This window comes from Aulonocara stuartgranti (assembly GCF_965226115.1).
Source record: "Aulonocara stuartgranti genome assembly, chromosome: 14".
In the NCBI taxonomy this organism is placed as follows: domain Eukaryota; kingdom Metazoa; phylum Chordata; class Actinopteri; order Cichliformes; family Cichlidae; genus Aulonocara; species Aulonocara stuartgranti.
In genome coordinates, this window is record NC_138950.1 from 12,780,303 (window position 1) to 12,806,264 (window position 25,962).

Genomic DNA, 25,962 nt, shown 5'->3' on the forward strand with positions numbered 1-25,962 from the left:
CCTAAAATGACTGATTTAAATGCAGAACTGACAAAGCTGTTTGGGTTAAAATGTTTATTAACAATTCCATACACACCAGATGGACATTAAACTGACAGCCTCGTAAAGGAACCTTTGGAGATGCAGAAGATGTACATTCAGCGAAAAAATGACAGGTGGCTCTTCAGCCATTCTTCTGTCAAGTCATCGGGGTTTCTTGTTTCAAACACCTTAGAGAGTAAAGCAAAGAAATTATAAAATGAGCAATAGCTCATACACAGGAGAATTAACATGTAAGAAAAGGCATGTTTATAAGAAAACATTACATTAAAATATGAATAACCTGCTAAATAAATTGGCAGTAAACATAAAAGTATGTCTGTCAACTACATAACTAAAAACAACTGAGTAGATTTCAGAGAAAAGTAAATCTGAGACTTTCAATTAAAATCTACAAATTTACAGATTTTCAATTTCTCTGAATAAAAAGTAGAAATATTATACATTGTTACATTAAATACTAGTGTATTTACTCAACATACCACTGTATATTATAAACTCATAATTTTGTGATAATTACCTTTGTGAGCTCTGCAGTTTGGACCAGTCGATTCTTGCTTCCTGCATACATCATCTGCTGCTCTGGCTTGCACCCTATTAAAATGAAAGTGACATTTTTTGGGGGGTAATTTTAATACTCGCCCAAACATATCTTTAGAATTCTAATTCAACCTTCATCACCATAAAAACATTTAAAAGTGTATTTTAGATTAGTTTACTTTGCCATTGTTGCTACAATGCTTTAAGAATCTAGATTACTGTAACTGCTTACCCACAGGACTGGAGAATATGAAACACAGCGGGTAAGACACTCTGCCATCATCATGGACATATTTGTAGCTGTAGACAATGAATGTACGTTTCTGTCAAGGAACTTTTCTGTGTATATAACCATATCAGTAGAATCTGCACAGGAGCAAGCAGAAAGGAGTCTGAAGAGGTGTAGGTATGAATTGGAGAGAAGAGGAATGAAAGTCAGTAAAAGCAAGACAGAATACATATGTGTGAATAAGAAGGAGACATGTAAAGGTGATGCTGGAAAAGTAGTGGCAGCAAAGGTGGATGAGTTTAAATACCTGGGGTCAACCAATCCAGTGCACAAGAGAGGTGAAGAAGAGTGCAGCCAGGGTAGAGTGGGTGCGAAAAAAGTATCGGGGATGATTTATAAGGGTTTACAAGATGGCAATGAGACCTCTTATGATGTACGGTTTGGAGACCGTGACACTGGCAAAAAGACAGGTGGCAAAGCTGAATATGTTAATATTCTTTAATTTGATTGACAGGATTAGAGATGAAGACATCAGAGGGACAGCTCAGGTTGAGACAAAATTATAGCGGCAACCCTGAGACTGGACGTGTGCAGAAGGGATATGGAGCAATCAGGCAGGAGGAAAAGAGGACCGCAGAGGAGATTCATGGCTGTTGTGAAAAAGGACATGCAGAGGGTTGGTGTGACAGAAGAGGATAATAGGATAGAATGAGATGGAGGCAGATGATCAACTCCGGTGACCCAGAAGGGGAGCAGCCAACAGAAGATCACTTGATTTTGCAAAAAGACAATTTTTTTTTTTAATTAATAATTTTGCTTTTCATGATATGATGTAAGGATATCTGGGCTGCCGCTCTGGAAGTTCATTTCTTAAGTCATCCATTGAGATGTCCTAGAAGACAAGACAGAGTGCGAGAGACTTTTTAAATCAAAACAAACAGAGTAAATAAAGAGAGAAAGAAAAAATTGACTTACGTCATATTCCTCCTCAAGAATAACGAGCTGTTTCGCCATGTCTATTTTCACTAAGAAATTTCAAAGAGAAATCTTTTGTGCTTTGATTTTATTTTATATTAGTTGGTCTGCAGCTATTCATATGCGATGAAAATGTTTGATAATGGTTTTACAAATGTGAAGTACGTGTGTAAGGAACGGATAAACGTTACTTACTTAGTATGGCAGCATTGCTGGTCTCTTTTCGAAATCGAAACTTTTTCAGTTTATCTTTCAGACTTTCATCCACTTCACACACAACTAAAGAGCTTGACTGTAAAAACAGGCCATGAAAACATTAGTTAAATTGTGTCACTCTATTAAATGCTCAATATCTCCAGATAATACTGTGATAAATAGTTAAGTGGGCTGGTCTACAGACCAAAAATAGAAACAAAAAAACGGGGTGAAGGACATCTACTAGATCTGTAAAGGGCTCTATCCACCTTGCATGGGTATATTAAACATCCATGACACTCTTTGACATTTTGAGGGCAGGAAATGTGTTGCACCAATATGCAAGATTGTAGTTTCCTGTTTTATAGAGCAAGGGGGATGGTCGCAATGGTTAAGTAGAACAAATATCTTTATGCGCACAGACAAATACGTAGTATTACGGTTCATCGAATGCAGTGAACTTCAATTGAAAAGCTAAGTCTTTCAAGAAATTGCATCAGTTTCACCTACCATTCTCAAAGGATCCTTCTCTGCTTTTAAGTCCTGAGGGTAACACCGCCTTGCTTAAACTGTTTGCGATAGACTGACAGTTACTTTCAAACTGTTAAAGATGGCAGGGGAGGGCAGACACAATGCTAGATCGCCTCTCAGTCATGCTTCCTCCTTTCAGCAGGAAAACATGACAGCAGTGGTGAAGCGGAGCAACGTATCTCAGTCTTTTATTGCATAGGGGATAAATTATGGAAAACATTTACACACTAAACTCACACATTTTACCGTAGCAGAAGAAGCTGGAGTTGAAATTGAATAATTTTAGGCCATTTAAACCTGAAGATGATCAGGTTAATCATTTTGTGTTGTCTTTTACTGTCACTTAGTATCTGCGACTTTCACTTCCCTTTATAATGTGAACGTGAATATCAAAGTGAAACTTGCAGATGTAGAAGACGTCTTCATATCCTTAAACAATAGCAAAACAGAATGTTGTTTAGGAGTTGAAGTATTTTATTTATACAATTTAAGTCATAATAATAAAAAATAAGGAAGCTATTATGTTTAAGCAGCCAAAAGTGTGGGAAGAATAATTTATTTAAAAAAAATTCTTACTGTTTTACATTCCGGTTACATTATGGAAGGGCAACCTATAAATCACAAGTGACAGCACATTGTAATATTAGAGTTGATACTGGATTTTTTGGTCAATATTGGAATTTGTAAGGCACTGGTCACTTACACATGCTCTGTGTTGCCTTATAGGGCCTTTTCCCACCACGCCTGAAACTAAAAGGCTTAAGTCAGATCTCACACTCTGCACGACTGCCGTGCATTCAAGAATCTGCAGCCTGAAAGAAATCAGTTTCCTTTCTTTATGAATAAATTACATTACACTTACACAGCAACCTACCCCGGTGCCCAGGAATATTGTCAAATTAGAAGTGTAAATTAATTGTGTATCTGATAGGAAAGAAATTTATTGCCATGCTGCTCTCTACTGGTGGAAATTGTAGGTATGTTGCACCTCTGGCCAAACACACTTTGCTGTTTCCTAGACCATTTTGTTTTAAATAAAAATAATTAGGTGCAGTGACCCTTTTTATCTGTACTGATAAGTACCAATTGTGTTCTTCATGATTCAAAATTGGTATTAATAAAATAATGGAAAGGAAGTAATGAATAATAAATGCCAATGAAATTGTAACAGCAAAGGAACGTTAACAATAAGCAAGACAACTGATAGACAATACCCAGACAGTAAAAGCTACCATATGCAGTTTAATTTAGTAGATAAAATCTTTTAGTCTTGTGTTTTAAAAAGTGAATTTTTAAAAAGATGCTACAGAGTCTGCAAGTGGCAAAAGCCACCTTTAGATGTAGTCACTACTTTGAAAGGGCAGAAGGGTCACATCCTAGGATGTAAGTGTATGAACTGAGCAATATGGTCAACGTTTCCGCTATTTAACTAGGGCCAGCATTAATTTAACAGTGGTTAGTAACATTTGAAATCAATTCTAAAATATACAGGAAGCCCATGGAGAGATGCCATGATTATGGTGATGTGATAAAGTCTACTAAAACCATTGAAAAGGCTTTCTGCTATGTTCTAAACTAGCTGAAGGTGGAAGAGTGACTTTTCATTTATATCAAAGAGAATAAATTGCAGTATTAGGATGCACGTGTGGAGGACTTCTTTCACGTCTGAGTATGAGGATACTGGTTTTATTCTGGGGGTGCTTTTTTATTTCAAGGAAGAAAGACTGGAGAACTGAACAACCCAAACCTGAATAAACTGGAACTCCTGTATCTCTTTATATTTGTAAAAAAAAAAAAAAAGAGCCAAGAGAACTCTTATTGCTATTCATGCCGTTTGGGGGACTGAACAATAACAATTTTTATTCTGATCTATAAGGTGGAAGAAAATGCAGCGTCTTCTAATATTCAGCATCAATATCACAGCAATAGCTAGGTCTCTGGCCCACTGTGTCTATGGTGACCAACAAACTTCTTTCTAAAAGATAAGAATGCAACAATCAACTGCAGAATCCTTGATAAGACCCTTAGTTTTACTTTATACACCCTTTCCTTCCAAATGCAGTCCAAATTTATTCATAAAGCACATTTAAAAACAACAAAGTTGACAAACATGCTGTACATGAAACAAAGGGTTACACAAAAAAATAAGAGATACCATATGCACCATATACACGCACACACTGAAAGAATTGCCAAAAAAGAAAAGATCGCATACACTTTCATTAATATGAAGATGATAGGTCATTATATTTATTCATGTAGGCCGAAGACCCAATTAGTTAAACTACAGGCATGTCTTAAAAACATAAAGACCGGATGTCCCATAATCATCTTCTCCTAAATACCAACTATATTCTAACAGAGCAATTATAACAGAGCACTTCACCTTTTTCAGACTGTAGGCTTTCTTGTGGTTCCTAGGGTATTTAAAAATTAGAATGTGGCACAGAGCCTTTAGTTAGAAAGCCCCTCTATTGCAGGATCAGCTACCAACTTGGATTTAGGAGACATACACCCTCTCTAGTTTTAAGATTAAACTCAGAACTTTCCTTTGTGATAAAGCTCATAAATTAGTTGGGGCGGGTACAATTGAACTTGAACCATGCCGTTTACTGCTGCAGGACTTCCTGTGATACACTGTGGTGTGTTGAGCACTTCTTCTTCACCCACCACTTTTCCCTCATTACGTGTTTATATATTACTGCAGCATGTCATTCAAATGTTGTCTTCTCTCTACCTTAGTCTATGTTCTGTCCTATCTCCTTATGCTCTGGTTTGCTTTTCTCTTCTCTTTCTTCTTTTCTCTTTCCCCTCACCTCCCAACCACTTGTGGCAGATAGCTGTTCCTCCCTGAGCCTGATTCGGTTAGTTTCTACCAGTTAAAAGGGAGTGTTTCTTTCCCTCCCATGCAAAATGCTTGCTCATAGGGGTTTGTATGATTGTTGGGTTTTTCCCAGAATAGTGAAGGGGGTTTTCTACCTTGTAATATAAGGTGTTCTAAGGCCTATATTATTCTAATTTGGTACTATATAAATAAAGCTTAATTGAACTGAAAACATTTTTTAAGATGATCTAAAGGATCATCATCTAAAGATCTGTCGAACCTCGTGAAACTCTGACATGTCTTAAAGACCTCAAAGTCTTCTCTGTGGACTGCTAAAAAGATAGTCACTGGTTAAACTGAGGAGGAAAAATAAAAGCTAAAAGCTTGTGGAAAAAACTTTAAATAAAAAAAAACAACTTATAAATATGTAAGAACAGAAGGATGAAAGTTTGCTTTCTTTAAAAACGGTTCAATGACAGCACATAAAAAAATAGAATGGAAAATGATTCTGATAAAGAGATGAAAGAAAGTTTTACATTGTTGTGAGGCATCAGTGAAATGACACTGGACAGATGTGATAATGGAGTCTATATCTACTGTATTTTATATTCAGGTTAAGTTGCTGTTTCTTGTCTATTGCACATTTTTAACTGTATAGCACCTGCCATTTATATCTTACACAGTACTGTCCATACACTCAGGATGGTGGGTCAATTCAAGCATGATCATATGTTATCTTTGAATATTACATTTATAGTTTAGTTTAATTTTGCCAGAATATTGCCTACTTTTTGGCATTTTTGTATTTTGTATTTCGACTGTTCTCTATGTCGAAGCACAATGTGTGGTCTTTTTTGCACTATGTATATGTGCACACTGTGGAACCTGAGCTTCACAATTTTGTCTCTTTGCATACAGGTGATATAACAATAAAATTCACATTGGCTTCATCTGTATAAGTACAGTGAGAGAAGATGACAGAATAGCATACACTACTCAGCTACGACATTAGAAACAGTGGCAAGTGAAAGAATACCATTAGTCATTTTGTTAATAATGCAGTGTTCTGCTGGGAATCATTTGGTATTGACATTTATGTTGATGAGAAAACTGATTTCAGCAACCACACACATAAGTGCAATACAGGAGCTTAGAAAGGCTCATCGAACAAGCACGTTAGGTTAATTTAATGGTTCTTAAACTCTGGTGGTGGCCACACTGGTGGGACATAGAGCCACAGCAAGTGGGATTTGGACGACCAGAAGCTATATATAGAATAAAACTACGTTGAATTAATAAAAACACAAGTTTTTTCTTCTGTCTTTAATAACTGGTACAAATGTGGGGAGTGGGCTGTGTGGGCGAGTGTGGTGTGAGGTTGTCTGTCTCTGTGATCAACTAGAGACCTGTTCAGGACGCTATGGGATAAGCAACATTTCCCTCGCAGAGAAAACGTAAGAAAATGTATATATCTATCAGATATATCAGATAGATAATCCACCTCAGCCAGGGTCTTCTTCATATTTATAAGATTGTGGGCGGACATTAATATTGCGTGCGTCGTGTAGACGTATGACGTTGTGCCCACGTCTTACGTCAACTTAAAATCGAAGTAGATTTCTCCAGGCGTACACTCCTTATTTCTGTATTGTAACTAACATTTTTGTACATAAATTCTTTAACATAGTATGCTTAAAGCCACAGAGGCTCACCACTGTACAGGAACCTCCTTAAGGAGTACTACGCATGGGACCGAAAGCTACGCTTCTCAGCTAAGCTAACGTTGCTGCATCTTTTAGCAAAACTTGCTAGCTAAGAAGCTAACGCTACCGTCGAGCTAGCAATGCATTACTACTAGCCTAGCCCGCTAACCAGTGACAACTGACAAAGGTAAACAACAAATCTTTTGAGTCTCTTCAGTTTAAATCGTCACTTGAGTAACTTAATCTTGCTATCTGGCTAAAACCTCTGGCCGATCAGAATAGCGTTTTAACATTCTCGTTTTTACCGCTAAGACTAAAGTACGAGGCGGAGAAAAGGGGCAGCAACAGCGTCAACGAAAAACAATACAAATCTCGATCCCTCATCACAGACTAGGCCAACCGAGCTAACTCAGCTAACCGCTATTTAATGCTTAGCTGCCGGGTGTAATATTCGTCTGTTTTAGTCTAAGAAACCCTCGCAGCAAGGTGAGAACCGGAGCTTTCAGCCGAGCACCCAGCTTTGTTCATAAAATCAACATTATAGCTCATACTGTTACAGGTGATAGCGTTTGCAGTGCTGGGAGTTAGCAGTTTTGACATGTAACCGAAGTTACCCTTGCTCGTTAGTGATTACATGCCTGCGATTCATTTTCTCTGTAAGAGAAAGCAGTATTAGTTTCTGTTAAAAAGAGGTATTATTCACTTATGTTCTTTGAATAGCGGACTTTTTTTGCTCTACGTTTTACTGACCCAGTCTCTTATTGATAACTGTGTTGACACACCTTTTGTGAATGGCTCGCCTGTATAATGATGCTGTGACTTAAGAAGCATAGACCTGGGAGAGGTCTTTATAATGCCTATAATATAGCGGTAGTCTGTTTTATTTGCACTTTGTGCCATAATCTCTGATTAATGATCATGATATAAGATTAGACCCTCATTGTCAGTTATTTTTTCCTCTCCCTGAGGTTGATGATCCATTGGCATGATCTAATAGAGTCATTACTGTTACCTTGTTTGCAAGGTTGAGGCAATAGATTACTCAACTGCCTTATTTTAACATAAGCTACTTCTGGCTGCTCCCTTGCAGTGATGTTACATTTAAGAAGTTTTTCCTTGTATGCGATTTTAGAATTAATGTGACAGTTCACCGAATGTCTAGTTTAAGTATGCAATGTGGTTTGCTTTCTGTGTTTGTTTTGTAATAGGGTGCAGATGATCCAGAACACGCCGGAATGAAAAAAAATATTTTCCTGTTTGTGTGATTAGCCACTACAATTGACACTCACTTTCAGCCTAAAGACATCCTGTGAAAAATCCACGCCACATCCCTCGCTGAAGTTTCTCCTGCATCTGAACCATGTGAGGGTCCCTCGGTCCAGTCTGAGGGGAATCCCAAGACTGTTGAAAATACAACCCCGCTGTGCGGGGCTGGACTCAACCCATCTGTGTCTGAGCGAGCAGCCTTTCCTGTAGCCCGCTCCCTGTTGGCACATTCTTTTTCTCCTTACCAAGGAGACGCGCCATGATGTTCCGAGACCAGGTAGGTATCCTCACAGATTGGTTCAAAGGCTGGAATGAGTGTGAACAGACAGTGGCGCTGCTGTCCCTCCTGAAAAGGGCATCCCGCACCCAGGCTCGCTTTCTACACATCTGCCTTGAACACTGGCTGGCAGACTGCACTGACATCCACATCCTTGAAGCTGAGGCCAACAATGCAGGTAGCTGAGAGCTTAAGTGTTATTTATTATTAATTACTTTATCATTACAGCCATATTAATTGTTTTTCTAAAATGAAAGACAGCATATATTAAATAATAAAATGTTAATCACATGTAAAAATCTATTTGTCGTTAGCAATTGTCAGCCAATGGCACCAGGAACCAAAAGAGAAAGTGGTCTCCTTGCTGTTGTCCCATCTGCCTCTGCTGCAACCACGTAATAGTGAGGCCAAATGTGAGTACATGAAGCTGCTGCAGAAGGTTTTGAGTCACACTATTGAGAGTAGCCTGTTTGTGGAAGAAAGCAGGCAGCTGCTATCTTATGCCCTCATCCACCCTGCCACCACACTGGATGACCGCACATCTCTCGCCATGTGGCTGAACCACCTGGAGGAGCACCTTTCCAGTGGGTATACACCACGTGCTCCATCCAGCCCCTACCACCCACGCCAAGGCTCAGATGAGTGGCCCAGTTCTGCAGAGTCTCTGGACCCCGGCCTTGTTTGGCACGACAAGTCTCCTTCATCCAGCACACCTTCAGCAGGCCAGAACGGACACATGTCATTCCCAGGCGGGATGTCCTCACCTATTAACAGCAATAATACAGGTAATATTTGTCATTCAACTCTCATTTTTCATCTTTTGGGAAAACATAAGAAGTGGTTTAGTAAAAGCATGAGTTATCAGTCATAAGCATATCGACTGTTTTACAAACAGTTTTTTTTTTGTTGTTGCTCATATCTGAAATGTTTCCCTTTCCAGGCCTTTGTGGGCAGATGCAGCCCAGCCCTCAGAAGAAGTCCATGTCCATTATTTCTTCCAGTTCCCAGGCTTGTGGGTCTGAGTGGGTTAGCCAGGATGACGCAGTGGGCCGGCAGAACTTTATTCCGACAGATCACGCACCCCTTTCGCCCCAGAGCAGCGTAGCTTCTTCAGGCAGTGAGCAGACAGAAGAACAAGGCTCTGTTCGCAACACCTTCCAGGAGGATGGTAGTGGCATGAAAGGTCAGAGTTCTTTACCTAACCAGTCCAAGAGCACTCCAAGCTCTGGTAAAAGCCATGCACAGCCAACAGCTGGGGTGATTTTAAGCCAAAATATAATGTGACTTTTTTTGTAACTTTCCCCCCCCCTTTTTGTTCTAGATGTTCCTGCATGGTTGAAGAGTCTCCGCCTTCATAAATATGCATCACTTTTCTCCCAGATGACCTATGAGGAGATGATGATTCTCACAGAGCAGCACCTGGAGTCACAGGTTTTTAAGCCTCCTTTTTGCATACGCTGGCGCCAGGCTTTGATTATTCTACACTCCTTATCAATTGTGAACATTATTGTCCTCAAACCTGATGATACATCAGCTCTCAATGAGGCATGAAATTAAACAACGCACCCTACAGTTATATCGACCCAGTCGCACATACAAATGGTGCGATTTTGCCTCTGCCCCTTGGCTTTAATGAAACAGATGGTGATTAGGTCTGTTATTTAGTAACTGTATAAATTGCCCAGTGTTCCCTCAAGAAATGACTTTCCTGCTTCTTATGCCATCTTGCTATTTTCTCTTTCTCCTTTTTAGAACGTCACTAAAGGAGCACGACATAAGATTGCCTTGAGTATCCAAAAACTGCGAGAGAGGCAGAGTGTGCTCAAGTCTTTAGAAAAGGTAATTCAAATCGGATAATATTTTTCTCAAGCTAAAAAAAAAAATAGCAGTGGTGCTTTGTCTTGATGAATTTTCAATTGCACTGATCAAAATTGCACTTGAGTATGTACTTGGTGACAGTCATGTGATTTAGCTCCATTGGGAAATTCCCAGTCTGCTTGTTGGCATAGAAACATGGAGGAGGGCTGGTAGGAATTCAGTGTCTTCCTGTAAGACATTTCAGTGGAGCAAACGTTTGCTTGGCTACAGTCTCAATCTGGATTTCCAACTTGGAAATCAATCTTTCCGCTCACAACAGCACCCGTAAAACTTAAGCTATCATATGACAATGATGTCGTCATCTCTTGTCAGGATATTTTGGAAGGGGGAAACCTACGCAATGCCCTCCAGGAGCTGCAGCAGATCATCATCACACCTATTAAGGCCTACAGTCCACCCACTGCAGCACAGACTGCTTCAGACACCACCACCTCACCTTCAGATTCTACAAAAACAGGAACGGATAAAGAGCCGGCCCCAGAGGGCTTCCAATCCAACAATCCACCTCCCTGTGATGGAGATTCCTCAGGTGCACCCATCTCAGATGGTGACATTGCTGGACAGTTCACTCGTGTTATGGGTAAAGGTAAGAATACAGTAGAGGTTTTACGGAGTAGATGAAGGTTGCTAATTAGATTGGTGGCCAAGTCCTTATTGGAATCTCTCTTACAACTTTCTTATAAAAGCTATGAATTTAGATTTCATACCCAGGTCAGGATATTGTATAAAACAAAAATACTTAGAATAATCCATTTTCACCAACCCCCATTAACAGAGATCAGCAGGTATCACTCATACTGAAGGGTACTGTGGCTTTTTCCCCCCTCAGTTTGCACCCAGTTGCTGGTGTCAAGGCCAGATGAAGAAAATATCAGCTGTTACCTTCAGCTAATTGAGAAGTGTCTGATACATGAGGTAAGAAACTGAAGATGAAGCTTTTTCTCTGTTTGCTCATATGTGTGGATGCAGTTGTAAATGGAACTTGTGACAACCTTAAAACACAAATATAATGCCTTTAAAAAGATCTTTTTAAAAAAGCTTGCCTGTTTCTTTCTTGAACTGAAAAATAAATACAGATTCCAAATGCATTTCCAGAAATCCTGCTAATACTTTGTTCATTATTTCACTCCTTTTTGCTGTCTTGTTTTGACAGGCTTTCACAGAAACTCACAAGAAAAGGCTGGTCTCCTGGAAGCAGCAGGTCCTCAAACTGCTCCGCCTGTTCCCTCGGAAAGCTATGCTGGACATGCCTGGGTACCGTCAGAAAGGGTGAGAGTGCTGGCCTTCTTTTACCTTTGATCTTCCTCTTTAGCAGAAGAGCTGTCACATCAGTTTATTGTGATTCTGGATTCGTCTCTGTTATCTGTTAGCTTGATTTTCTTTCCCTTCTTTTTAGTTTCCTCTTTTCCTAATTGAAATTGCTGCTGTCATTTCTTAAGAAATGGCTGTAATAGTTCAACAATCCTTATAATTTCTAAGGCATGTTTCTCTGGTGTTTGTTTTGCTACTCCAGCTGGACCTATGGGTCCAACTCCCTCCCCACAGCAGGTTCTGTAAGTGGAGGTGTAGGGCGTCGCGGCCAAAGGCAGTTCCAGATGACCCCTCGTGGACTTCCAGCTGGACGCATGTGTCTCCCAGCTGGTATTGGGGGAGCTTCTCCACGGCACACTCTCACTAGTCCTGCGCTGACAGGACAGGGTAGACAAGTCAGTATTTTAAATGTTATAATTATATTATGACATCAAGTTGTAACATGCATTACTAATTTTAACTTCTATACAGATTAGATAGCCTACGAAAAAATCAAATATTAAAAGATTTAATGACTTAAAACCAGTTGTTCTCAAACTGTAAACCCCGCTGGTGACAAATGGTGAGCTAAGTGGTGTAGAAATGACCCAGAAAAAAATAGTGGAACAAAGTTCAATTAATATGAACTCTGTGTAGGGTAAATTTGAATAGTTTTGTGAGAAGGTATTGGTCAGTATGAAGCATGTTAAAACAGTCATAATACATCTTTGTTCTGAAAGCAAAAAAACTGCCCCCAAAAAGAGGTTTAATCAGTACAGATTTGACAGTAAAACTGGTTTCATAGTTTTATATAATTTGAGTGTTTTTATTTGAGAACCTAGCTGAAGGTTTAAGAAACTTTGCCAGTTTTCCTGGATAAGTGATGTTTGTGTAAGGAGAACTTGTGTTTTCCAATATATAGAGCCTGTGGTTTGCCAACCCTGGAGGCAGTAACAGCATGCCAAGTCAGAGTCGCAGCTCTGTACAGCGGACCCACTCGCTCCCTGTCCACACTTCCCCACAAACCATGCTCATGTTCCAGCAGCAAGGTATATATATATATATATATGCACTAACCCACAAACTGTCATAGTGCTTGTTTAATGTACCACATTCTGTGCCAACATGTAAACACAACCTTCTTGACATCTTGGGATTCCTGTTTACACTTTATAACACCTAGTTTTACCTACATGTTCTGAAAGTATTTTTTTTTAATGCCTAACTGGAAATGGCTATTGGAATATTTGAAAGCTCTGGATCTCAGTCTGAGTTTTGCAAGTAGAACAAGCTACACAACCTCTGTGAAAGAAAAAAAAAAGCAAAAAAAAAAAAAAGCTATGAATTGGTCAGATGCCAGAATAGAGAGTGTCTCTCCCTCTGTGCCAAGGACAAACTAACAAGACGGCTTAGCAGCATGTTGCAGAAAACAATCTGTCGCCTTGTATAGTATACATAACCTTTGGTTGCCTTGTTTTGTGTGCCAGATGCCAGACGTGAGCATTGCAAATTTACCTGTAATGGATCTGTCGTGTTTTAGCAGAGTCAGCTTCGGATATTTCCATAAAGGAGTGTGTGAAAGCCAGAAATGTATAGTTCCACAGACATGAACTCAGTATGGTTATAGTTTCAGTGTCTACACTACACAAGAAACAAAAACCTAAAAAATACAGCATTTCTAATTGACTGAGTCCAAATCTGAATCTGCTTTAAGATTGTGTTGCATTTTTTAAACGATCGATTGAATAAATGTTGGAAATATTTAATTGCAAACTAAAGCTTGGTCCTGCACAACAGACCATGTTTCCTAATTTACTGCACTTCAGGCAGCTTACTGCTTATGAACAGAAGCGTTCCTGAACTGCTGACCTTGTTATGTTTGTGATTCAATGCTTAAATCTGTATTTTCAATATAGTGGCATCTACAGTGATCTGCCTCTGACTTTCCTCTTATAGCATGTTGTTTTTGTTGCACGCTCTTCCTACACTTCATTTAGTGTAACAACATGCCTGCATCCATACATCATACACCTTATTTTTCATTTCTAGCTTTAGCATAGAAATTTCAACAACAAATTTCCCACGTGTGGGACTAATAAAGGTTATCTTATCTTATCTTATAACCAGTCAAAGCAAAATAAGGTGTTAAAACATATATGCAAGTAAAAAGGGTGTGTGACAGCAGCCAGAATTATACAGCATGATGTAGGACTCTCAGATATAAACCTTTTTATTATTTTGGAAGTTTTGTTCCTCAGTACAGAGACAAAACAAAACTATTGTAGCATAATGTTCTTTGAGTATCCCAGAGGATTCCTTATAAAGCTGTCTAGACATCACTGTCAGCCAAACACCTAAATGCCTTTGTGGAAGTTCAACTTTCAAGCTCCGTTTTACTTCTGCTTCTCAGACCAGTGTTGTACTATCGATCATGTCTTTATTCTCTTGAAACCGATTGAAATTTACATCAGAACTTACATCAGAATACATCTAAAGCTTTGCAGTCACAGTCTGCTTTTTTAAGTAAGTGAAATGCTAACTGATGTAAGAAAGAAAAGAGGATTGCAAAGGCAGACCTATATCTCACTCTTGAGTTAAACCCCCCCCCCAACTGTTTGTAAGTATAAATTACATTTCATTAAACACTTTTAAAAATACAGTAAAATGATGTTAAACCTTAGACTTTTACACCATTTATACAAATTCTTGTGCCAGTTACCTCCATTTTTCGTAATGTTCATAGTCGTTTCAACCGAATTAAACACTATCTGTAGATATGCCTTATGTTGTTTGTTTAGAAAACAGAACTACTCCCTTTATTAGTGTTACTCACTTCAATTTTAGATTACAGCACCAAGGTGAGCTGAGCATAAGCAACCTTGTGATGATGATTCTTTTGCACACTGTGTTTTTGCACATTGTGTTTCAATAATGTAATCTAAATGTGAGTCAGGCAGATTAATCTGCGTTAATGCAGATTTTATATATAAATGTTTTTTTTGTTTGTTTGTTTTCTAAATTTAGTGTAGTGACAGTATGTCATTTCCTAACATTCCTATGGACTAATAGTTTTATTCATTTCCTCAGAATGCCAAGTTCCAGGTGCTGACCTGGAGATCAACCCTACGCTGGAATCACTGTGCCTCAGTATGACAGAGCATGCCTTAGGGGGTAAGTGTCAGCAACTTTAAATGGGACACTGGTTGGCAAACGTGTACACAGCTTTCAGTTAGAGCAGAAGAGCAGGGGTGGACAGCCCACGATCCCCTTAACTGTCACTCCTGCAAGCTTTAAAAAACAAAATAAAACAAAAAAGATGTAATCCTGTAATCCTTCTTAATCTGCAGCTTTTTTTCTTTTATTGTTTGGTAGGAAGAGCTTAAATAGACCTTTTGATATTGAAGGTTGCTGACCCAAGAACTAGTCAAATGGGAGAAAAAGAGCCCTTTAAACAAAAGACAGTGTAAAAAATGGATATACCCAGAGAAGTTTTTACTATTGTTTTTTCAGCCACAAGCTACCTTACATGCTTCACAGGGTCAAATTTTACTTTATCCGCTAATGCTAGCAGGCTTGATTAGAATGTTGCATCTATAAACTGTATGGGTGCATCTCATTTGAGGTAATTAGTGCCAAGTAAGACTAATAAAAACTAGAATTTCACTCACCAAAACTGAAATAAAAGAAGCCATAACATTAGTCAGATAATCCACTGAAAAGGCTCCAACAGCATAGACACAATGAACAGTAGTGGATGAGGCCTAGCAGACTTGATCAGCTCCAGCTGCCTGTGGCAGGACACCTGTCTGTCAGAGTGGCCACACCCCTGACTCAGTTATTCAAGTGGATGAGTTACAAAAGAATTCACCCCATTTAGAGTGGGATCAAAGCCAGATTGTTTTATGGTTATTAATTCTGTTTGACATTTTAACACGGGGGGGTCTGTGCAGTGCTCTATTTGGAAGAGAAACTCGAGTAGCAATTAGAGGAACTGCACTGCCACTTCTATGTTGGCTTAATTTTTAAGCTCTGGAGGTTGCACCTGTGTTTCAACATCAGTAGCTCTGTATAATTGTCCAGTATTGTGGTTGTAAATAATTTATGAGATGCATGACTTTTGGAAAATTTTATATTTTCATTCCTTTAACTGATGCGGCTAAAGTTATGTTCTGTTTTGGCTTTGTATATCTTAAAACAAGGATGCATAAAGGGCCTGAGGGCCAGAAGCAGCATAAATCTTAATAGAAATCTGCAGATTGTCTGTATACTGGATAGTATGTGTTAAATCAGTGATACTGCAAGACAGAAGCCAATTTAAATTTCATAGGATTTAGTGTTTTTAATTTTCTTAATGTTACTAATATATGTATCTAACAGTAAGTTTAGCAGCAGGACAGTGACATGCCCCTTCAGCGATGCCATGCTTATCACATTGTGATTATAAATGTAATGTACCTTAACGTGTCTCTGTTCTACCCCTCAGATGGAACAGACCGGACTTCAACAATATGAAAAGAAGAAAGGAAAAATACACTTCATTTGAGGCCTATTCAGTTCCTCATCACCCAGCACAAAGATAAACGTATGCTTCAGAAACCCAGGCAAAGCAGTCACTACAAAATGACAAAAAAACTGTGTATATGTTCTCTAATATTTTTGTACGTTATTATATACAACTAAGTTTATTAAAAATGGAATACAGATGATTATTATATTGCAGGACAGAGAAAAAAAAGGTTAACTGTGCAAACTGCTCCGTGTCACCTGCAGGACTGTGGCATGATCTGCAGAGGCTCAGTTTGCCGTTGTGAGAGAAAAACAGTAGATTGGTGCTTTCATAAAGGGGTTCCGCCCTATGAGTTACTCTTCTTTTCCTTCTGCCTTGGAATAAGGCTTTCTATCCAAAACACACTGACAGCAACAGCCTCTGCACCATATAATGTGTAGATTCTGAAGATTTCCAGCCAGAGTTAAGGCACTTTTAATAAATGAACTTTGATATTAGGCACTAAATGGTATTTGGCTCAATTACACACTTACTGAGGTTCCCCTTGTAGTCAGGTGCTGATATACAGACACCAGTATGCTTTCTAGCCACCGTAATCATTCTTTAACCTGTGATAGCTGGGGCTTTTGTTGGTTGAAACTTGGTCAGCTTTCCTTGGTTCTTTTTGTCGTCTCTAACGAGCATGTTTTTGTGTCAAAGGAAGGAGAGAGATGACCAAAAGGCTTGAAGAACAGCTTGTAATTCAACCACAGGTTTATCCTTTCTCTTGGTTGTTTTTCCCCTGAACATGTAGTCAAAATAGAAGTGACTCTCCTCCTCTAAACTTCTACCAAGCCAAAGAGAAGGGTTGTGTGACTGTCAATTTGAGAAAGACATTTATAGTGAAATGGTATACTATTTTTTAAAAAAGAACAGCGGTTTAAAGAATTTATACCAGCTGCAATTTGTCTCTGTTATTTTATGCCCTACTACATAAATGATGATGAATCTCATTTTGTGCCGAGGAATCCCCAGAGGGGTGAGTAAGGGCTGTGAGGTTTGTACTGTGTGAGAGCTGATTTGATATTGAATTGATAAAAGCAAGGAGCGCAGAGTGTTTTCAATTTACAGTCTAATGCCAGGCGAGAAAACTAAATGAAACCCATCTCAACCCTCTGGCCCCCTTATAATTGGCTTTGGAAAATGAAGCTTGATCTCATAATAAATGCTATGGAGCACAGCGCCTCACCCTCGCAGTGCCCTCTTCCTCAAATGGCCAATGTGATGATTTGATGAATCATACTTTTCAAGGTGCTTGACGATGTCCATCTTTTTTCTGTTTGTGTCTCAATGTGTTTCAGTCTCAGAACCCTAACATTATCATGTGGTATCAGTGTTGAATCAAAAACTGTCTTATACAGCCTCTGTCTGTGAATGTGGCAGAGCCGGAGGTGCATGTATGTGTAATATGGTCTTAACTTTTGGATCACTTTTGGTTGCAACATAAGACAGGGATAACCATTCAAATTATTATTTCATCAAAAATAGGAGGTCTGTCTAGTAAAGATGGTTATTTACAGATATCTTTTTTTCAATTGTATTTTTTACTCTCCCTTGATATTGATAACTTATGCTTATTTTCTATAATCGCATGTTTTGCCACACTAATACCGCACTGTTGTAGATAGAGGGCATGGTGGTTGATGGTGCCCAGTGTCACCGGAGAACAGAAATCTTGCAACTAATGTTGTATGTTTATATCGCCTAAATGTCACTGTTTACATCTCTCTGGGATGATGCCAGATTCATGTTCTGTGATGTCATGCATAATCCATTGTCTCACAATCTAACACATTAAAGAACTGAAGCCTTCTCACACCTGAGCAGGCTGGGTAGATCCCAAAAGCAAGTCTTCTACCCCCCAATCCATGGACTCCATATGAGTTGCAGTAGTGGGTTTTTTGTTTGTTTGTTTGTTTGTTTGTTTGTTTGTTTGTTTTCAAAGGTATAACTATATGAGGCACTTAACGGCTCTTTTTTTGTTTTTGTTTGTTTTTTTGTTTTTTGGTCATGTGGTGGTGAGAAAGAATTGTTTCTCAAACCTTGTGATTAAACTGTTTAGCTGTCATGTTCTCATAAACTGTTTATGTGGTGCCTGAAATTCTCGCTCCAGCATCCTCAGCTTTTGTTTTAATAATGGTCATGAGAAGCATTCTAGTCATAGATTTCTTCAGAGCAGGCTCTTGGGATTATCTGACTTGTTAAAAGCATCACACTCATGCCCGCAAAGGACTTTAGTGAGTTAGCAATGGTGGCTTTAAGACTTCTTTCTTTTATTTTTAACTCTTCACTATCCTGTATACCAACTATGTTGTTGCAGATGGCTCAGATTATCCTTCTCATGGCCTCTGTTGCTTTGGACAGCCTACTTGTTACTTCAAATAGACACAGAGGTACAGTGCGGCAGATTTCTACAAGAGTGTGTGTGCGTGTGTGTTTATAAAGATGATGCAGCAGGGGGGTGACAATGCTTTTCTGAGCCACATAATCATGATGTGATTATGAGTAAACTGAACACTAATAACTGGCCAAGGAATATGTTTACTCCATGTTTACATTCCAAGATGCGTGATATTAGTTGAGAAGTGCATGTATTAGTTTCAGGCTGGTGTATTTTAACATGCCACGCACCCACTACGGAGGTACAGAGCCTGTGTCGCATGGAGACGTCTACCAAGTGGTCCTGAGACCATGTTCATGTCCCAGCATGGCTTTATTATTGAATTAATGTAGCCCACCAGCTGCATATATCTATCTTGTACCAGTTATATTTAATTCTAAAACTCTCCCCCAACTTTTTCTAATGTTTTATGAACCTTTTTGCATCACATGCTTACACTCTACTTTTTTACTGTCACTCATATGTGAATGGTCTGAAATGCAACATCCGTCGGATCATTGACAGTCCAAATAAAGAGGTTCAGTTCTTTTGCAAATTAACTTGTGGTCTGTGTTTGTGTCTGGTTTTTTTTATTTATTTATTTTTATATGAGGCTTCGGGAAACTCGTGAGTCGCTTTTAAGATGCTCTTGTGTTGAAAGAGTCGCCGCATTGATACCGCAGAGTACGTTTTTACTTCCGGGTTGCGCGGTTCTCGCAGTTCATCAAGCTAATGCGAACTAGTCATCTCGCTGTTAATAACGGCTTTAGTTTAAATAAGAAGAAACAACGTCTGTTTGGTCTGGGAACTTGATTACAACTTCTTAGGTATGTTCAACATGTGTGTTGTGGCCGTATAAGCCCGATGTAAATGTCTGTAGGCAAGGCAAAGACCTTCCTACCGCAGAAAAGTAGAGTTAGCGGATGGCTAGCTGTGCTTAGCATGTATCAACACTGAACAGCTGTCGGCTAACAATGTTAGCTTGTTAGTTCTTGCTTAGTGTATTTCACGCTGCATAAATGATTAAGTACTTAATTTGGCTGGTAAATTTACATATTTAACGACGATTGAGGTCGGCTCAGTTGTAGAGTTACAAGTTCGTAAATCTTTACTTTTAAGTCGATCATCCCCGGTGTCTCGATAATAGCGGGTGGTGTGATTTGTGAGGACAGAGCTCGATCCCAGATAATACTGCTGCCCCTGGTCGGTTTGTTAAAACTGAAACAGTTTTAACATTTCTATAAGTTGCCGAGACACTAACGTTAAAAAAAAGTTTATTGCTGTTTAAGAATGGTATAAAGCTTTGTTCATAAAACATTTTCAGAAGTTGTGTCACAGAGTGCTTTTCAAGACACCTAATCAAATAAAAGGAAGCCTAACGCAGGGAAGAAAAAGTGGGTGTTTTTACCATTTGTCAACCTTCATGTGAAGTTTAATATCTAAATGTTTCTAAAAGCCAGCTCCTCTAACAAGACAGGACATAAGACATGGGGGCAACAGCTGGAGCCTAATTGAATTAAACATAAGAAAATCTAAACATGGGTGTAAAAATGAAAGCATGAATTACAATCCGAAATAATCACTAATATTATTAAAATGATTTATCTGTCATTCTTTGTTTAATTTATCTTGTCTATGCTGTACATAGCGGGACAGCCACAGAAGTACATTCACAAAGCCCCTGGAAAGCATTGCTAACCGTGGCCAACAAACGAACTTTTTCTGCACCACTTCAGATGTCAAAACAATCTTAATATCGCAAGCCCTGTAATTAAAAAAAAAAAAAAAAAGAAGTATATTATTATTACCTTTTGGATTTCTAGCAAAAAAGGGAGCCACTTTGAATTTTGCTCGAAGCTGTGAGCAACAAATAAATAATTAAATAACTTTAGGTTTGTGTGATATTTTTCACCTTGTTGACCACTCAAAGTCTTAAGAATTGCCGCAACTCTGTTACTGGAAACAATGCAATGGATTTTGCCTTGTGTTGCTGTACAAACTGCATAACAACATAATTTCTAGTTTACCTTCAGGCATCTCTTTCTCCACTATGTTCTGCAAAGGGACTGCACTTGTTCGACAACAGTCCATTATCAGCCAACCGATTCATTGGCTCTATTTAGATGATCTCTGATATCAGTTCTGCTGAAAGCTGTGATATGCTAAAATTCACTCTGGACATAACATTTTTACAGAAAAATCAGAGGTCACAAAACTTAGAAAGCAGTTTAGTTCTTCAAAATTAGTTGTTAGTACTTCTCCTTTAGTTCCTAAATCATGTGTTGTTATGTGTTATTTGTATATTCTTTTGTAATAAAGTTTTGTAATATGTATTCTACTCCCAGTACGGACAACTCTGTGTACTCATCTGTCATAGAAACTCAAGATTTCTTAATGTTAAAAAGACTCTCTTGTGCAGTCTAACAATACCATAAACCAACATTTGGCCTGTATAGTTTTTTTCCTCCTCTTTTCTCTACCTAAGATTCAAGTCTGAGTTAAAAAAAAAAAAAAGAAAAGGAAAAAAAAAGAACTGTAGATTAATCAGTAATGAAAATGTCAGTCTCGGCTCTAGGGTCAACACCTTTCTAAAACAATTTAAACAAAAATAAACCTTAGATTTCAACACAGTGAAATTCTGAGAAGTGCTATTGTGTTGGATTGCATCAGTTTTATATGAGCATTTGAAATAAACTGGCAACAAAGTGTGCGCCACCAGAATTTTGACATTATGTTATCTATAAATATTCCATAAGGTTGAAGCTGAGCTTTGAACAGAGTTTTCTTTTTTGTTTTTCAGGCATTGTAAAGTCTGTATGGCCATCCACATATTCTGGATGGTGAGAGTGACATGTCAGGATGTGGATGGAAATCATTTGCTGAAAGATAACTGTAATTAGCTGTTCCTTGGAAATTTCCTGGATTGGTGAAACTGTCTCCACATATTCCGTCATGTCATTACCAAAGGAGTCAGGGAACCGAGGAAAAGATCGAGAGAGGGGGGCTCGTCCCAAGGTGAGACAGAGCCGGTCAGAGGAGAGACGAGATGCAGGCGGTGGAAGGAAAGGTGGAAAGGGGAAGAAAAAAGGCCTTTCCTCCCACGACGCTGCGGCTGAGCGACCTGTCAGTGATGGCTTTGAGTATGGTGAGCTGTTGAGTGAACTGGAGACCAGAGACCAATCTTCCCCTTCCCCTCTGAGGGATAGTTGGAGATGGCAGGGCTTTGAAGTAGCTGCCTCATTACTAGGACAGGAACGAGTAACAGCAAGACCAACTCTGGGAGCGACTGGCTCTGCTGCAGAGTTACCCACATCTAGTGAAGGTGAGGGGAGAGGGTCAAGCAGCAGTCGCACTCTCAGGCAAAAAATCCAAGATGCAATGGGGCAGTGTTTCCCAATAAAGACACACACTGCAGCGGCACCAGCTCCATTGCCGCAGGCTCTTTCATCATCAAGTGCTTGTGGCTCCTCGAGGCGCAAGATCCATCTCAGTGAGTTGATGTTGGATGACTGCCCTTTCCCTGTAGGATCAGAGCTGGCTCAGAAATGGTATCTCATTAAACAACACACGGCCCCCATTACCCAGCCTCCCCTGCTAGATTCTACAGTAGTGTGCACTGCCCCAACTTCAACCATGGCAGTTGCAGTGGAGGATGTGGATGACCGATTACGAGAGCGCAGGCGCATCAGCATTGAACAAGGGGTTGAGCCACCTCCCAATGCAGAGATCCACACATTTGAGGTTACAGCCCAAATTAACCCTCTCTACAAGCACGGCCCAAAGCTGGCTCATGGTATGAATGACTTAGCTGAGACTGACAGAACCTCCGTCCATCAGCAACAGCAGCTTCTTCTCCAAAGACAGCAGCAACACCAACTCCTCTTACAGAGCTGTTTGGACACTCTGGATGAAGTTGCAGCCTCTGCATCAGCCTCCGTCCACACCTGCGACGCTGTCTCCGACGCTTTGGTTGACCCAGACATAACTGCGACCAGCATGACCTCTGGAGAAATTCTTCCTCAGACTGAGCATCACAAATCTCACGATAGCTATCGCATTCACACTCAGATTGATTACATTCACTGTTTAGTTCCAGACCTGCTGCAGATCACAAACCTCCCATGTTACTGGGGAGTCATGGACCGCTACGAGGCAGAGACATTGCTGGAGGGAAAGCCTGAAGGCACCTTTCTACTGCGGGACTCTGCCCAGGAAGACTACCTCTTTTCAGTTAGCTTCCGCCGCTATGGCCGCTCACTACATGCACGTATTGAACAGTGGAATCACAACTTTAGCTTCGATGTTCATGACCCCAGTGTCTTCCACGCGCCCACAGTTACAGGACTGCTAGAGCACTACAAGGATCCCAACTCCTGCATGTTCTTCGAGCCCCTCCTGTCCAACCCCATCCACCGCACACAGCCCTTCAGCTTGCAGCACATCTGTCGAGCGGTCATTAGCAGCTGCACCACCTATGATGGCATTAATATGCTTCCCATTCCAAATGCTTTAAAAAAGCACCTGAAAGAATACCACTATAAACAAAGAGTACGTGTACGGCGAATGGATACCTGGTGGGAATGAAAAACAACAAAACACTGACTTAGAGAAACTTCCAAATACATTTTTAATGCAAGTCTCACTAAACTGAACTGAGAAGTGAGTCTTATTCTTCACCCCGTTTGGCTGTATTAACCTACACCACACTGTACTTATTTATTATATTCCTGCTGTACAGGTCTTAACAAATTGTACTAAACAACACTGATGAGGCAATATGTAATCTCACTGTTCTTGCACATTCAGTTCTTTATCCTCAAATTAAACAGACTTATTTAGATGTGTGTTGTTCACGGCTATCCTCACATATCATGTGTTTTCAAGTGTGACTAAATCAGCTTAATTATCTAACGATGGGGGGGGGGAGAGTCCTAGAGTGAAAGGAGATGATTATAATCAAGTTGTTCATCAGTCACGTGCAGGTGAAACACGCACTGACAAGGTTTCTTTCTTGTAAGTGAGGTGCTGAAGTACAGCACGTCTGTGGTATTAATCATAATTGCCTACATAGCCCAGGGCTGATCATAAGGGATGACAGTTAGGTGCATATGCTACGTGGTCCTATTAAAGATGCAAAGGCTTGTCACTCACTGGATTTGATAATGTGCTCACATTAGTTTTGAGTTTAATTTTTACTTTTAACTGCAATTAAAGACTAACTAACATCCTGTGGTATCAGTCCTGTCTTTGCTGCAGTTATGTACAAGTATGCTTTCGCTGGTGGGTGTAACTCCCGGTGCTTCTAGTGGAGACACTGGACGCGGTGAAACTAATTTGAAAATGTCCTTCTTCCAGGGAGTGAAGTAAAACACTCCATTTTCTTTTATACCTTTCTTTAGCACAGTGTGATATATATATATATATATATATATTTTTTTTTTTTTCCCCAAGTTTATTTTAAGTGTGCAAGTCTTATACTCAGATTCTAAACCTTTCAGCTTCAATCCTAAGCTGTTGGTTTCCCGTACAGTTAAATTGCTGCAGTCAGTGCTGGCAGTCTTCATTAGTTTAGTCAGGATTACATGTGGCTCGCATGAACCTGTCAGCCGCATTGTGATCAGAATGTAATTATAAAGCCCTGCGGTTTATGTACCTTATTTTGCCCAAACTCTGACTTTTGTGCATTTCCATAAGTCTGGAAGTTGAATCTGTTTTATACATTTTTTCCCTATGCATCTAATTGTGATGTGAAGGGAGAAAATTGATCTTGTTGCTATACTTCCTGCTGGGTGTATTTGAAAGAGGTAGGGTGTCTCCACACTAATCTTCCATTCCAGCAGTTCAATGACAAAATTACCATAATGAAGTAGCACTGGTGAATCTTAATTAACAGGGAGAATGATGGGAGATGGAATGAATTTGAGCTTTTTTCTGGGCTGACGTGAAGTCAGTTACCAAGACAAAAATCAGTACGCTCTAAAAGCTCTGCAAAGACAAATCAGTCCTAAACTAAAACCCTTAAGGTGCTCAAAAAGGGAACAGTTTACAGTGTGTAAATCTACATGCTGGGGAAGAGTAGGGTCGTAAAGGCTATAGTGTAATAAATAAAATACAATGCTATGTGATGCATCTGTGTTGAATGCTCAGAAACACTGAAGTTTAAACATAAAAACAAATCACCAAAAAATGTCTTGTCTTCTCATCAGACTGTAAAATCTTGCTTTATGTGTGTTGAGTTGAACATACACAATCCGTACGATCTGTTTTATTAATATTACCTGACTAAAATAAACACATTTATGTATAATTCTGTCCTGAGTTTGCATATGAGCACTGCAAATCTCGCAAATGAAGTGTTTACACATTTACGTGTTTAAACTTCCAATTACCAAAGCAACGCAGAAAGACTGAAGCTTTTCACGCAGGTCAGACTTATGTGGTCAGTGACATATTTATGACTTATTTTGAGAGTAATTCCAAATTCTTACCCCTGCAGGGGAGTTATTCACTCCTATGTGTGAACAGCATTTTGTATTAATGAATACACAGAAGAGACACCCCCACTGCTAATTGTTGTGTGCACTAAGTAATGGTAGTCACAAAAGCCAACCATCCCAGTGTTAATGGGAAACCATGGAGATGGGACCTAGTTCGTCCTCTGAGCCACTGTGATGTTGTTTTCTCCCTGAGATGGCTCATTTGACATGCAGAATGTAAATCATCCATGACAAGCACTCATCCAATAATGAGGCTGCTATTATTTAAGCAGCAGTTCCAATGCATCATTAAAGTCTGCATTCAAAATGCAAAGTCAGAGCCTTTGACCTTTGTGTACTTAATTAAGTCACCATAAAAACTCAACAATAAAATGAGTGATGGAAGACATTTGACCTGTCATGCATACACAAGTGTGGGCTACACCAGCAATTTGAGTCCCTGAACAGCTCGAGGTTTGTGCATCTTCCACCAGTATGCAAGACTCTGCAATCAGGTATTCATGGCAGAAATAATCCAATAATAAGATGGGTTTTTTGTGTCTGTGCAACATATTCCCATAGATTTGCGTAGCTATAAAGAACTGTAACCAAATTCATATATGCATTCCTGGAAAGCAATTTTTAACAGCGTGCTAATTATTACTTATGCTGGCACCCTTTCAGTCAGCATTTACAATGAGTTTCCAGCAGAGCAGATCAGCTAAAGATGCTAAATTTTTAAAATTTGTTTACAGGCAAGCATACAATTCAGCATGCATTGTTTGAATATGTAAGTTGTCAATGCGATACCAT

At 39.4% G+C, this 25,962-nt stretch overlaps 3 protein-coding genes across 5 annotated transcripts; 2 read left to right on the plus strand and 1 right to left on the minus strand.

Annotated features, from left to right (window-relative positions):
- Positions 1 to 39: 39 nt before the first annotated feature.
- On the minus strand, positions 40 to 2,628 carry gmfg (glia maturation factor, gamma). Its single transcript, XM_082502454.1, has 7 exons — positions 2,489 to 2,628; positions 1,979 to 2,075; positions 1,784 to 1,833; positions 1,649 to 1,700; positions 812 to 892; positions 560 to 633; positions 40 to 209 (listed from the first exon to the last, which is right to left on the minus strand). Exons 1-7 carry the CDS (start codon positions 2,489 to 2,491, stop codon positions 138 to 140), a joined length of 429 nt encoding a protein of 142 aa, XP_082358580.1. The 5' UTR covers positions 2,492 to 2,628; the 3' UTR covers positions 40 to 137.
- A 4,056-nt stretch (positions 2,629 to 6,684) lies between these two features.
- Positions 6,685 to 19,233, plus strand: samd4b (sterile alpha motif domain containing 4B). Of its 3 annotated transcripts, none has more exons than XM_082503289.1 (13): positions 6,685 to 6,787; positions 8,245 to 8,757; positions 8,894 to 9,364; positions 9,520 to 9,762; positions 9,901 to 10,010; positions 10,332 to 10,418; positions 10,770 to 11,043; positions 11,287 to 11,372; positions 11,611 to 11,726; positions 11,971 to 12,163; positions 12,670 to 12,796; positions 14,835 to 14,918; positions 16,231 to 19,233. In XM_082503289.1, exons 2-13 carry the CDS (start codon positions 8,562 to 8,564, stop codon positions 16,257 to 16,259), a joined length of 2,016 nt encoding a protein of 671 aa, XP_082359415.1. In that variant the 5' UTR covers positions 6,685 to 6,787; positions 8,245 to 8,561; the 3' UTR covers positions 16,260 to 19,233. The 3 variants fall into 3 exon arrangements, with proteins under 3 accessions (XP_082359415.1, XP_082359414.1, XP_082359416.1); XM_082503288.1 differs by lacking the exon at positions 6,685 to 6,787 and adding an exon at positions 6,906 to 7,223; XM_082503290.1 differs by lacking the exon at positions 6,685 to 6,787 and adding an exon at positions 7,273 to 7,522.
- Positions 19,234 to 19,344: 111 nt separating this feature from the next.
- socs9 (suppressor of cytokine signaling 9) lies at positions 19,345 to 23,898 on the plus strand. Its single transcript, XM_082503964.1, has 2 exons — positions 19,345 to 19,500; positions 21,474 to 23,898. Exon 2 carries the CDS (start codon positions 21,626 to 21,628, stop codon positions 23,255 to 23,257), a length of 1,632 nt encoding a protein of 543 aa, XP_082360090.1. The 5' UTR covers positions 19,345 to 19,500; positions 21,474 to 21,625; the 3' UTR covers positions 23,258 to 23,898.
- Positions 23,899 to 25,962: the final 2,064 nt, after the last annotated feature.

What these genes read in the sequence shown, in the direction of transcription:
- samd4b (XM_082503289.1), top strand. Translation starts at nt 8,562, where the DNA reads ATGATGTTCCGAGACCAGGTAGGTATCCTCACAGATTGGTTCAAAGGC. An exon ending in AGCTGAGGCCAACAATGCAG is followed by an intron (nt 8,758 to 8,893) that starts GTAGCTGAGAGC and finishes ATTTGTCGTTAG; the next exon opens with CAATTGTCAGCCAATGGCAC. An exon ending in GCTCATGTTCCAGCAGCAAG is followed by an intron (nt 12,797 to 14,834) that starts GTATATATATAT and finishes TCATTTCCTCAG; the next exon opens with AATGCCAAGTTCCAGGTGCT.
- socs9 (XM_082503964.1), top strand. Translation starts at nt 21,626, where the DNA reads ATGTCATTACCAAAGGAGTCAGGGAACCGAGGAAAAGATCGAGAGAGG.
- gmfg (XM_082502454.1), bottom strand. An exon ending in CAGCAATGCTGCCATACTAA is followed by an intron (nt 1,834 to 1,978) that starts GTAAGTAACGTT and finishes GAAATTTCTTAG; the next exon opens with TGAAAATAGACATGGCGAAA. An exon ending in CATATTCTCCAGTCCTGTGG is followed by an intron (nt 634 to 811) that starts GTAAGCAGTTAC and finishes TCATTTTAATAG; the next exon opens with GGTGCAAGCCAGAGCAGCAG.